Raw genomic sequence first — 13418 nt, 5'->3', positions numbered from 1 at the left:
CAACACTCTGTGTACTACATCTTGGTGCAATATGCTATTCTAAACAAAATTGGGATTACTGCCAAATTTCCATCAGAAATAGAAGCCACCACGGTATTACTGGATAACATGGTGAGAAAAAAAATGAGAGGGAGGAGTGTAGAGATGTTGAAGAGCTAGGAGTCTGAGGTTCAATTCCATTGCTAGAACGATTTTTTGGTGACACTACAGTCTTATTATTTGGTCTAAAGGTATAAGGTCAGTGTTGCAACTAAACATTCAATTTCAAAAGACAGAGCAATTTAAAATTCATGCTCTTCATGGCTACCAGAAGCTTCCAAGCTTCTCTTCGGTGAAGAAGTAGTCATAATGTTCATATTAAATGCTTGAATAAAGCATTTAATTTGTCTTTGTTTCCTTTACTTGGTGAATGTCCCTGACCTTGACTGGAAGGCCATGAGGGTAAACACATGACTGACAGCGAGGTGCTCAGCCTCACTGAACACTGTGAAAAGGGAACTAGTTGAATAACTAAGCTAGATACATGTCTCACAAGCATGCCTGAGCAACCAGAATTATAAATTGACTATAAACTGAATGTCAATTCATTTTCCTTAACAGAAAGCATCCATCAGTTAAATAGCACAATAAACACCGTGTCGCTGAATAACATTAGTTCTCAAAGTTCAGTTACACCTCCACCAAGCATTCCTAAAAGCCAAGAGCCATGTAATATAACATATTCAATCCTTTAGCTTCAGCATCAGACAGAACATGAATTTATTTCCCAAATCATTTGAAATAGAACCAAAAAAGCAGGTCTCACGTCTCCAAAAAAATACAATTATTTAACGTAAAAGGAAGTGCTGTAGCGAGTCTCTACATTTATGGTGTTGCATAACATATTGCGCCTCAGACAGCTGGGAATCGCTGCAGAAGAACTAAAACAATCTTAAATGTAATAGGAGTTGGAAACAAAGAATAAGTAAACAGTAAATACTGAAAACAGAGCACTGGACTGGTAAAATTTGTTTGGAATTTCAGGCGTTCAAATTGTTGTGTGATCACATTAACTAACGTGACTTCCGATGAGAGCAACCTAACAAAGTCTCAGCTCTCACACTAGTTACGTGAACCCACAACTAAAAGAACAAAATTTTACTGATAGCATTTTAAGAATATCCACCACTGTTTCTCTACTACAACCTTCTCTTACACAGTTCTGCTCTAAGGAATCAACGGAGAAAATGATACACACTTCCCTCAAAGAGCCAGCCCAGCCCGCCAGTCTCACGTGTTTTTGCAACAACAACAGTGCAGCTCCAGCAGAAACAGAAACACATTTAAAACCTGCTAGGGGCTGATGTTCTTCTGAGATTTATGGAAAAAAGTAGCTGAATGACACACTTAATATGTAATGGCAAATTAGAAAAACTAGAGCGATATGCAAATTCATTTAAAATTCAAAATTGTTAAAAGTTGTCATGTTTTCAACTCTGTTGAAACAGGAGATTCATCTATGTGATAAACTTTCTGTTCCATATTTATTTGGTATTTAGTTACTTCTACCCACTGTATTTCACAGATGGTAAATCACAATTGCCAAAATGAAAAGGAAGTTTTTCAAAGCATTAACTGTGCGAAAGGCCTTCATTTTAAGCTTACATCAATTCCTTGTTTCAGAGGAGCAAAATAATCTTTAAGTCCTATGAACTACCACTGCCTACTGATGCAAGGGAACTGATGTCGGCCAACAAGTTAATAACTTATGAGTTACGTGAAAAAAAAGAAAGAAAACAGCTGATAAAAATAACAGCTACTCTGCCCTACAAGGAAGCTTAATCCATGTAACTGCTTGGGTGCTGAAGTAGGAGAGAATGATTTGCTGGGAGAAACTAAAAATTATGTTTCCTTGTTTAGATCTATGCTTACTAACAATAAATCAAACAAATAATATCCCCCAGCAACAAACAGATCTTTGTCAGCGTTCAGCATCAGATTTCCTTCATATTCCCATTATAAAACAAAACATATTTTTATGTCCTCCACCCAACCTGCCTAGCTGCATCGCTGTTTGATGTTCATTGACAGCTTGGCCAAGAAGACGGCTGCGTTTCATGTGGATGCTGGGGCATCAATAGAGGTATATAATAACTACATCTTTTAGCACAGAATGCAACCTCTCCCAACAACAAAACCAAATAAAAACAACCACAACAAAAACACTCCCTAAGCAGAAAATATTTAAATTAGTTCGTCACCTATTGGAGATTTCTGTGCATTTTCTTTTCAGTGGAAATAAAGGAGCAATGAGAGTAGCACAGTGAGAAAAAGATAAGCAAGCAATTAAGACACAAACTAATACAAATGAACTGGCAGTGACAGAAGACAGAAATTCAGCATACAAAGGAGCTCTGCTGCAACACAGACCTGTGCAATAAAGATGTAATTAAGGAAAAGAACACAGACTCCTTTCTAAGGACATGGATTTCATCTGGTAGGCATGACTGCTGCCAAGGGACAAGCAGCTGTGACTTACTTCACTATTGGGCTGCAGAATGGTGCACAGTTGCATCATTCAATCAGATGCATCTATTACTGGGAAATACTGGAATCAGTTTGCCCCCAGTGGTTATGAATTTAAGCCTCTTCTGACATTGATTACAATTTCTAGTGAAGCTTTGTCTAATGGAATTATTAACAGTCAGGCTAATGAATCTAGAGTTTTAGTTTCAAACATCTTTCTGCCAGACAGGCACATGCTCAAAGTACGCTCAACGCAACCCTACCAAGTGCCTGACTCAGGAATATTATCCTGATTGCTAGTGTGCTGCTGGAACTAACTCACTAATTTACAGATTGCATAATGAGACATCTGAGAAGGTCCAATCAGTCATATACCAAAATTGGACTTTTCATTTTTCACATTGTCCCCTAAAGCTTCTTCATTTATAATGGGATGAGAGTAACTCACATTTCTGTTACTTCTCATTAGGACATGTTGTGACCTAGGTAGATTAGTATAATCGGGATTTGAACATTTGTACAAGGATATAAAGTTACATCACTTAGCACTGATGGCTGTAAACAAGTTTTACATAGATAGGCTTGTTCTTTATTTGATCTCTCCTCCTGTGCTGACCCAACAAAATGCATGCAAAGCAGGGAGATGGAGTTAAAGCTGTGAGAAGTCAGCACCACACTGACTGCCCAAGGGAATTGGTAAGAAATATTTTAATGAAGGGAGGCATGCTGCTCCTCAGCATTTATTCCTCTTTCAAATACTATGAAGTAAGCAGATAAAGACTGTCTTGTTGTGTGGTATGAGTTCACTAAGTTTCTATAAACCATTTAGGCTGGGCGTTATGAAAAGGTTCTTCACTAAGAGGGTGGTCGGGCACTGGGACTAGCTGCCCAGGACAGTGGTCATGGCACCGAGCTTGATGGAGTTCAAGAAGCATTTGAACAACCATCTCAGACACATGGTCTGATTTTTGGGTGTTTTTTTGGGGGACCCAGGAGTTGGACTCAATGATCCTTGGGGTTCCCTTTCAACTTGGGATATTTCATGATTCTATGAATTCACATGTATGTGTAGGTTAAGAGCGTGCAGCTGAAGGGAAAGCCTGGATACATATTTGAAGTCTTTTTTTTTTTTTTTTTTAAAAAAGTCAAACCATTATTATTTAATACATGCCCTTTTTTTTCTCAGAACAATCATTACCACAGAAGTTACCTTAGTAATATGGGAAATGGGGGGGGGGGGGGGGGGGAGGGTCAAAACAGTCTTTTCCCATATTTTGAGAGCCAAGTTCTTTTGACATGATTTGTTAAAGTCCAAACTTCTTACTCTGTAAGAAGCCTAGTAATGACAAACAGTGGTTTTCTGCTTTGACAACTTCTTATAATGATTTTTAAGTAATGGTCTGAATCAAAGTCAATTTTTGGGACACTCAGACAGCTAGGAAATTAATTTCAGGGAAGCTGTCAACTTCCCAGACAAGGTAACTTCAACTAGTTTTAGAAGAAATTGCTCTTACTGAATGTTAATTCACCCTAAGCTGTTGAAAACCTCAGTCTCCTATACTGGTAGGGCGTTCCTCTTTGTTTTCATGTAGTATCAATATGTTATTTGGATCAAATAATTATCATATAAATTCAAAATTATTATCTCTTAACAAGGAATTCTACACTATGCATTTTCCTTGTTTTCTTTCTTTCCAAAGAAGCGTATAAAGTCAGGTCTTGCACAAGGTAAAGTGACAAATAATTAATGCTTAATTTATCTGGACAATTGAATATTACAGAGTATGGAATAATAAAAATAGTCTGACATTCAAATGCCCTCTTTAAAATTAGAAACACCGTTTTTAAACATTTATCTGAACCTGTAATCTGCACATTTTTGATGTGTGTTTCCTAACACGTGAGGCTAGCAAAGCTTTGTTAGGAAAAATGGTACAGAACTGAGAAAAAGAACACTTTGAGCAATAACCGCATTAGCTAACCTGATACCATAGTGCTGGAAATTTCTCAGTGATGAGACAATTAGCAGAGGTTTTGGCACCACTCTTTGTTTTTGTTTCATAACGAATTACCTGAAGACAATTTGGAAATTAAAAAAATAAGCTGCTTGATGAGGCAGATAAACAGACTAATTGCAGTGGATTTCCTTGAAGCCTCTGATATAGCTGATCTGCTACTGTGTACACCTAGCAAGAATGATTCATTTTTCTTAAAGTAGATACATTTACTCATTCCATTAAAGAATAGATATGTAGCTTTGTGATTATTTTTTTCCTTAAAGCAGTTTCAAGTCTGAGGTCCCCCAGGGATTTAATTCAGGCACCCCTTTTTGTTTATGAGTATGCTTCAGAGATACAGTGATAAAGTGCACAGCTGGTAGTTTTGTGATATCTGACTTATATCCATAATTCATAGAGGTACAGCAGGTGATAAAGTTATAATCTTCTTTACACATTAATGACAATTTCAAAAAGTAGGTTTTTTTTTTTTAGCTTTCCAGTTTGTCTAAAGAGCTCACTTATAAAAACCCAGCCAGGCCCTTTAATCTAAAGCAGTAAAAATTAGAAGTAAAAGCTTAGAAACATTTTAACAATGCCTCTCCTTTGAGGCTTTCAAGACAATAAGGATTGATTTGCAAATTCCTGCAATACATCTTGAAGCCCTACAGTCATTTTCAGCAGAGAGCTGGTGTCCCTGGAATTCTGCTCATCTATCAGGTTTAACATGGCAACTTGGTATTAGCCAGGTATGCTGCAACAAGGTTTTCTCAGCAATACCACGTGGTCTGGCAAGGTGATTTGAGACAAAATCAGCCCATTTGATTTTCAAAGGTTAACAGTTTTACGTTGAGAAAGCATATAACAATTGTTGAATTAAAATAAGAATCGACCTATATGTTCACTAGGATTACAAAGTAACAACAGTATTAAGTTGGCTACAAGAAGTAAATGATTCTCTTTGTCCTCTCATCTCCATTGTTTCAACAAATCAAATGACTCTACAACACAGCCATTATGCAGTACCATGTTTATATTTACAGCATTAACAAGAAACAAGAGAAAAATTCAAAAAGGGTAAAATCTGACAAAATGTCAGAGAGGAAAAAAAGAATTTATTCTATCAGGCTCTAAGGAAACACTATTTGACAAGAATAACAAATGATGATTAAAAGAAATAGACAAGGCATTAGTTACAAAAATTGTGTATAAATAATGACATTTCACATTTGGTGGTGAGGTTGAAAGCATAACTGTGCTTTGGTAACAGGTTTAAGACGACAACAGCAGCTGAAAATCACCAGATGACTTGATAATTCAGGATTTTCAAGAAAGGACTTAAAGCTAACAGAGTGGGAAACAATGTTCCTAAGCTTCAGGGATAATTATTAGGTTTCTTCCACTGAACAATGAAACTAATGACAAAAATAGCAAGAAGCGAAGCAGTCAAGCAGTAGGTAGATACTGAAAACAAGACTTCTTATATTAAAGCCTACTGTTCCTTCTTTTGATAAAAGCATAATGCGTTTTTGCCTTATCGTGGAAGTGATAGTGTTATAAAAGTCCATCAATTCAAGGCTATCTCGCAAAGGTCTGGCTGCAGACTGCAATTTAAGTCCAGGCAGGAGGATAAAGTGTTCCAAGAGTAGGCCATGTTGTACTAAATACACAACACAAGAATGATTCATATGACTTAAGAGGTTAGCAAGGATATCAGACTTATGTATATTAACTGACAGATACTTTCAGATATGAGGGCAAAACACTTTTTTTTTTAATAACAAATACAATGATAAGGAAATTGAAGAGTCAGATGTTACAGAATTAATTTCAAGTCAACTATTCAATCTAGATGACCTTAATAAAAGGTAAAATATAGAAAATGCACTGTAAAATTCAGTGTTGCACGGCTCATGACAGTATTATTGAAACCTAAAATGTAGTGGTGAACTCTGAAAACAATCAACAAAGTACAGTTTTGTTGATGAAAGTGCTTATTTATCAGTGATTAAATGTGCAACAAAACATCTAAAGATCCCGGAACAGAATATATAGCACTTTGAGAACAAAACCATTCCAAAGCACAATATTACTATGAATAATTTCAGATACATTTTTACCTCTAAAAGTACTGAATACTAAAATGGATTTTATGTTACAGAAAAAAATATAGACAACTTACATGAGGTGTGATAAAAAGGCATTTGTGTGCAATACGATTTGGGTTCCAAGTCACCTTTACAAAGGACTAATATTTATTACCAATCAAGAAATTCATGTTTCATCCTAAAACATTTGGTGCATGTATATACAAGTACACAAGTGCAGAAAACTGATAATAGATTTGTATACATGAAATTTTGTGTTATTTGAGAGACTTGTCCATAAAGCATATTTTGGTTAAGAATCATTTAGTGCAAACTCATGCTTCCATCACTATAAACAGGTAATTCTGCTCACGTCAGTTGAGAATCTGGATTTTTTTCTCTTACTCAGCATCAGTTTTCTTGTTGCAATATCAAAGCATTTTGCTTTTTCAGCCTGAGAACTTTTCAGTGAGTTGCTGAAACCTTCAGCATGAAATGCAGCCTATCATTGTTTACAGTCATCCGCAGCTTCATTCACAAACATACAGCTTTATCTGTTGTACTATATTTGAAATTTTACCTTTCGGACTGAAGCCAAGCGATTCATCATTAAAGACTCTTCCCTATCATCATCGTCATCCAAGTCCAGCATGGGCATACTAAAGCTATCAATAATACTGCAACACCTGGAGTTTTCATCCCTTGGATCAAAGGGATCCACAATGATTGGTTCAGTTCCTTTGATTTCACAGCGGCAGAAAGGACAGCCTTGGCCATCAGATTCCTATAGCAAGATAAAAAAACAGCAACATATATTATTAAAAATAAAAACAGAAGTACTTTTTAAAGTATATAAAATATAAGGTCACTATCTCTATCTTTCTATATAAAAATGCCCTTTCCAGTGTCTCTAAGAGCTTGTAAAGAAACACTGGAGTAAACAGGAAACAGTTCCATAGATATTTCACTATAGTAAATAGTAAAATGACTGTATTTTTTAAAATGTATTTTTAAAGCTGTCTGTCTTCCACATGTTAAGCTCCATTTAAAAATAACTAATCAAAAAGTAACTGCTATCTCTAAAAAGCATCAAAAATTGTAACTGTCTCAGTATTATAGATCAGGAAATACCACCTTGCCTCTTAGGATCATAATTTTCATATTTCTTCAGAGGAAAGAAGGTGAGGTGTATAGACAAGGATAATGCATTCTATTATATATCTTCTATATTAAATATGAAATATTTGGTTTTCATTTTAAGTTAGAAAATGCAAAAGAGCTTTAGATCATGCAGTTCGTATTCTCTGAAGAAACTACATATTGTCCATCATGCCTGCAACATTTCCACCATTGGGCAACATACATTCAGAACATCTAAAGCTAAAAGCATTTTTTGACATGTGTAAGTAACAAAACAGGACTTAATTACATTTTCAATAAATTATGTGAAACAAGGAACTATATTCACATAGCATTTAAGAGAAGTCTAGACATGCCACTAAGGGACATGTTTTAGTGATTGGATATAGCAGGTCAGATTGATGGTTGGACTTGATGATCTTGGAAGTCTTTTCCAATGTAAATGATTCATTCTATAATTCTATGTTATCAGAAACAAGAATTATTTAAATTTTAATTTCTAAATGGCATAATGTGTGGAATGATTTTCAAGCAGCCATGCTTCTATTCCTTTTGTTCATTTCAGGAATAATTTTGTTTTAATCGGAAGTAATCAAAAGACCTTTAAATTATATTTCAGAGCGTTAATGATTGAGACAACAAAAAAGATCATAGAGAAGTCATACAAGCACCTATAAATGTTTTTTTCCCATCTAAAGGCACAATGTTGATTTGAACTATAAAACATAAAAAAAAAAAGAAACAACTTATCCAAAAAGACCCTGAGGGTCTGAGAGATCAAAATAATTCAATCTGAATTCAGAAGTCATGTTGCATCATATTTGGAATCAGGTAGTCAGGTGGCTAAGAAGATACTGGGGGTGGGAACTAGATAGTCTTTAAGGTCCTTACTGAGCTAAACCATTCTATAATTCTATAATGAGCACAAAAATTAAACTACCTACCAAATATCTAAAGCAAATTGTCCTGAAATGTCATCAAGCAAGCACAGCTTTTTGATTTCTCAAAGGGCAGCTTTAATTTTTTTCTACCATTATTTTCTTCTTGATGCTTGACAAGAACACTTGATAGCTCTTACTAAACTGACAGGTGTTTCTATAGTTTTGTGGAAGAACTGTATCCCAAGGCCAGATAAGTATGAATGATGTCTCAAGACTACAATCATGTCTATTTACAGGGTTAGCACTGGATTTGTTTTTGTATGTAAAGACCTAAGTAATCTATTTTTAGCAGCCTTGCATCCTAATTACAAAGAGCCAGTCAATATCACTTACAATTACCTCAAAGCATGTATCCAAGTTTTATGGACCTACTGAAGTAATCGCTTGCAAGTGAACGGAAGTCTTCCCTTACTCATACAAAATTTTACAGGCTCATTTTCTAAAACAGCCTTATAGATAAGGCACAGAGCTTTCCATTTGCAAGGCTGTCTTATATCTGTGTTGTCAAATAGTTCTGTACTAGCAGTTTCCCTCCTTTCTCTTCAAAAGCATCACTAAAACATACAGAATATCCAATAACAGCATCAGACTCACATTCAACAGTATGAATAGAAGCAGAAATTAAAACTGAGAGCTGAGATCTATGTGAATACATACATCTTTGTCCATACCCCCAGAAAGATTATAAAGATTATTTAGAACACTAAGAAACTGGTTATTGTGAACATTACATTGCAGCATATATGTCCATATGTTTTTAGAATCAAGTCCAAATCTGTAGTTTTTAGAGAACATATTTCTTTGTAAGAAAATGAATTTTATTCTTGTTGCATAATACAAAAGGAAGATTGTTAAACCAACTCTTATTTGAGAAACCGATCTCCATGAAGATGAACAACTGAATCATCCTTGGTATTCTATGCAGATCTGATGCTGCTTACCAATTTATTAAATAACACACTTTTTCTGCTTAGTGAAAACATCTGTATTGGACCTCTGAGGCATGTCTAATGAGTCATTATGCTGGCAATTAAACGCTAGCCCAGAAGATTGCAACAGCTGACGCTGTTACAGTGCAATATTTCTTCATTGTCTCACTAATTATATGAAAGTTAAATTTGTAATGAAATCTTAAATGTACCTGGCCAATTATAGCTGGTTGCAATGTTCTGATAAAGCTTGATGTTTTCAAAAATGTCAGTTCTCTAAGCCTAAAATGTTTTATCCTCTTCCTCCTGAATCCCTAGCCACTGGCCAAAGTACAGAGGACATTAGATTGAGTCTCCAGAATTGGAGTACATCACTGACTCAGCACTAGAACGTGCTGCTACCATGCTATGAGACACTCAGCAATCAAAAGTACAAGGATTTTCAATTCTTTTCTACCAAGAAGGTAAGCAAACAAACAAACAAACAACAAAAATCAAAGAGCTACAGATCTCGGAATTTCAGATTATTATTTTTTTTTAAACTCAAAGATTAACATAGTCAGACCTCCAGGTTTGTCATTCAGATTGAAACTGATAAGAACAGAAAAAAGGTACTCCTGAAACGAGAAATATTGCTCCAAGTCATCAGTTGCTCAGCAATGAAGCAAATATTCTTACCTAGGTGTTTCTAAAACATAATTTTATCAGAATTTCTCATCTTTGGGAAATTTGAAGGGTTTGTGTTTGGAGCATCAAACCTAAATTTCAGAAAGAAGAAGAAATTGGAAATTGGGAATCCTTTTCAGCCAGCTTTATTGCTGATGGAGGAAAGAAACAAAAGATACTTCTGATTCATTGTGTTGGCTTGCCAATGATAATTCCTTAATAAGGAATCTGAAAAAAAAATTATATCTATAGTACTTGGGGCCATGTCCCAAACATGAGAATGAAAATTATTAATTGAGAGGAAATGATTTAAAACCAGGTCAAAAATGGACCAGAGCAATGGCTTTTGTTTACTTTTAGAATCGCAGAATCATAAAGGTTAGAAAAGACCTCCAAGACCATCTGGTCCAATCATCCCCCTACCACCAATATCACCCACTAAACCTCATCCAACCTTTACTTAAACATCTCCATGGATGGTGACTCCACCACCTCCCCGGGCAACCCATTAAACCTCTTCTCACTACACTTGTATCCAAAGAGCCGTGTCTAACCATGACAGAACGCTGCCTGCAAATGGGATTACACATATTTCTCCCCATGAACTAGAGATACAAAAGAAGGGTGCATGGAATGGCAGTAAAACAGACTCAGTTTGAGAAGCACCTATTAGGGAAAGTCTGAAGCTACAAAGAGGAATGACCTCTGATTTTAATTTTCAAGTCAAATGTTTAACTGCACTGAACTAAAGGTACCGGTACTCCCTTTTCTCACAGACTGGTATGTTCATGAACAAGACGGACAAAACACCACAACCTCCGTTACCAGGAAGCCTCTGTGTTTTCTGGGATATTCTGTGAATGACAGTGAGATCACAGTTTCTCTTCACTCCATCTCTTACCCCAACAACCATCTTAATCTAGGTGGTTTAGCAATTTACATGTTATCAAAATGAAACAAGGAACCGCAAGCTTATTTTTCACAGGCCACTGCATGATTTGTACAACAGATTAATTCCTTCTCCCACAGAAGGCATTCTGTCTCCTTATAAACCCTGTCTGGTCAGTTATCCATTCTCAGCTGCTACTTGTCCACTTATTCCATTTGAACACATCTTGAAGTGATCTGTGGGGCTGAATTGGCACCAGGAGCCCAGCTTTCACTGTCTGAGTAGATACTGTGCTTTGGAAATAGTTCCCAATTAGCAGAAGTCAGCAAATGGTCTTGACAAACCTACATGTCTAGATTTTAATGACTCCTGGAACTTTGTTTTTCACAGATTTTAGTCCACAAAATTAAAAAGTGTATAATTTTAAATAGATATGCACTTGAAGCCTCTTACTGAGTACCTGGAAAGGTAAAACAGAGTACCCCCATTGTAAACAGGAATGTAACAGAGAAATCCATCCTCTTCTCTACTAACTGAACTATGAGTGTACCTGCCATGCTGTAAGACAAGAAGTGCACATGAGGTGCCCACAAGGCTCAATCTTCACATCCTTGTCATTCTCGGCGCAGATTTTACATAGCTGAAAAGTGGAACCCATTTCACAGTACAATTCATACTGCTCCTGTAACAAAACAAAGACTAGTTATTTCTTTACTGTGATTTGTTCATAGAAAATATATTTAAACACCACAAGTAACAAAAATTTATCAGAATCCCCTGTTTTTCAATCCACTGTATTTATTAGTCAGGGAATTTATTGACATTGATCTACTTAAAAGCCACACCAAGGTTATCCAAACAGCTTACTCTTTCACTTCTTCAAACCTGCGATATGGTAATATATCAAATAATCGAATTATTAATAATGTATATTATATAAATAAATATAAATTAAAATAAACATATAAATATATAAAAAATTGCCATAAAAATATATGGTAAAAAAGTAAAATAAATAATGAATCCGTGACTATTAGGTTTTCTACAGAGTTATCACATGTAAGTACTATATTAATGCAAGGCATACATCCTGCTTTTCCTTGGTTGCAGTAAGAGAAAGATAATGAAAACATGGTAAGGGAGAAATTAAGTGCTGAAGGGGAACAGAATGGAGATTTCCTTTTCTAAGTATGAGTTTAGGACTAATAAAATGTACCGGATTGAGAACTGACAGATGAGGGATTTCTACGTACAGCTTGGATATAGTATGGTCCACTGAAATAAATAACCCTTGTATAAAGTATGGTACGAATATCCCCTCAAGGTGACATGGCAACTGTCATGCACAGATCATTCAGCACTTTGTATCCTTACAAGACTGACTGTAAGATACAAGAACTCCTTCAGGTGGAATAAATAATAGATAAAACTCAAATCTAGAACAGCTTTCTAGATTTTGGAAGTGTATTGTTGGGGAACTGGTAATCAAACACATTTCTATGAAGCTTTACTAGTCTTGGAAAAACAGATTTTGAAAGGCTGAAGAAAAATCCAGATCACTGGAAAATAAGCAGCTATTGCCCAGTAAGAGGAGTGGAGAAGAGACTAGGCAAAAGAGAAAAGCAATACATCGTATTTGTAGCTGTAGTCGGTATGCACTAAAGATGCTTATGGCGGACCTCTTGCAAAGAATCCATCTGCAGCAATCTGGCCCTGGAGCCAGTTTTATAGTATCTTTTAATAGTTTAAGCAGCTCTTAGTGGCAGTGTTAATCTACTGCAGTTAAGATATTGTTTAAGGCAATATTCACATTATTTCAGACTCTCTTGAACTACCATCTGCATTAAATAATGATTTCTTCATAACTACAAGTTCAGAATCAACTGGATTCATTTAGTGTATTCAAAATTCAAGATGACTTGCTTGGGGAGAACAGGGTTTTATCGCTGAGAACGTCTAAGCTACTTTTCCTTTCTTTGAGAAAAAAAATAAAGATACAAGGCTATAAAAACCTTTTTGTGCAACACATCTGGTATCTCTGTACTACTCCTTCCTTACTATTCTGATTCTGGATAGAAAAGAGGGAAGTCAGACTGGTAGACATGCTCACGTTTTCTTTCAGCAACTGTTTTAGGAATTCTCTTAATTAAGAGATATTTTCATAATGGTATTCCTTGAAATACCATAGATGGCAACAAATACTTCTTTTCTAAAATACTTCTGGAGGTGGGGTGCACAATTACAGCAGATTCAGTAGGTCACCC

General features: G+C 35.7%; 1 protein-coding gene across 6 annotated transcripts in view; it reads right to left on the bottom strand.

The window, feature by feature from the left end:
* CBLB (Cbl proto-oncogene B) overlaps positions 1–13418 on the bottom strand; it is a 137120-nt gene that overhangs the window by 31487 nt on the left and 92215 nt on the right. For all 6 annotated transcript variants that reach the window (XM_083821337.1, XM_083821338.1, XM_083821339.1 and 3 more), the window contains 2 exons: positions 11705–11836; positions 7170–7373 (listed from right to left, as the gene is read on the bottom strand). In XM_083821337.1, the coding sequence (XP_083677463.1) occupies positions 7170–7373; positions 11705–11836 (336 nt within the window). The remainder of the gene's footprint in view (positions 1–7169; positions 7374–11704; positions 11837–13418) is intronic.

The sequence above is a fragment of the Anser anser genome, assembly GCF_964211835.1.
Source record: "Anser anser genome assembly, chromosome: 1".
Lineage (NCBI taxonomy): Eukaryota > Metazoa > Chordata > Aves > Anseriformes > Anatidae > Anser > Anser anser.
Note: the sequence above shows the minus strand (reverse complement) of the source record. Positions and strands in the feature narration are given on the sequence as shown.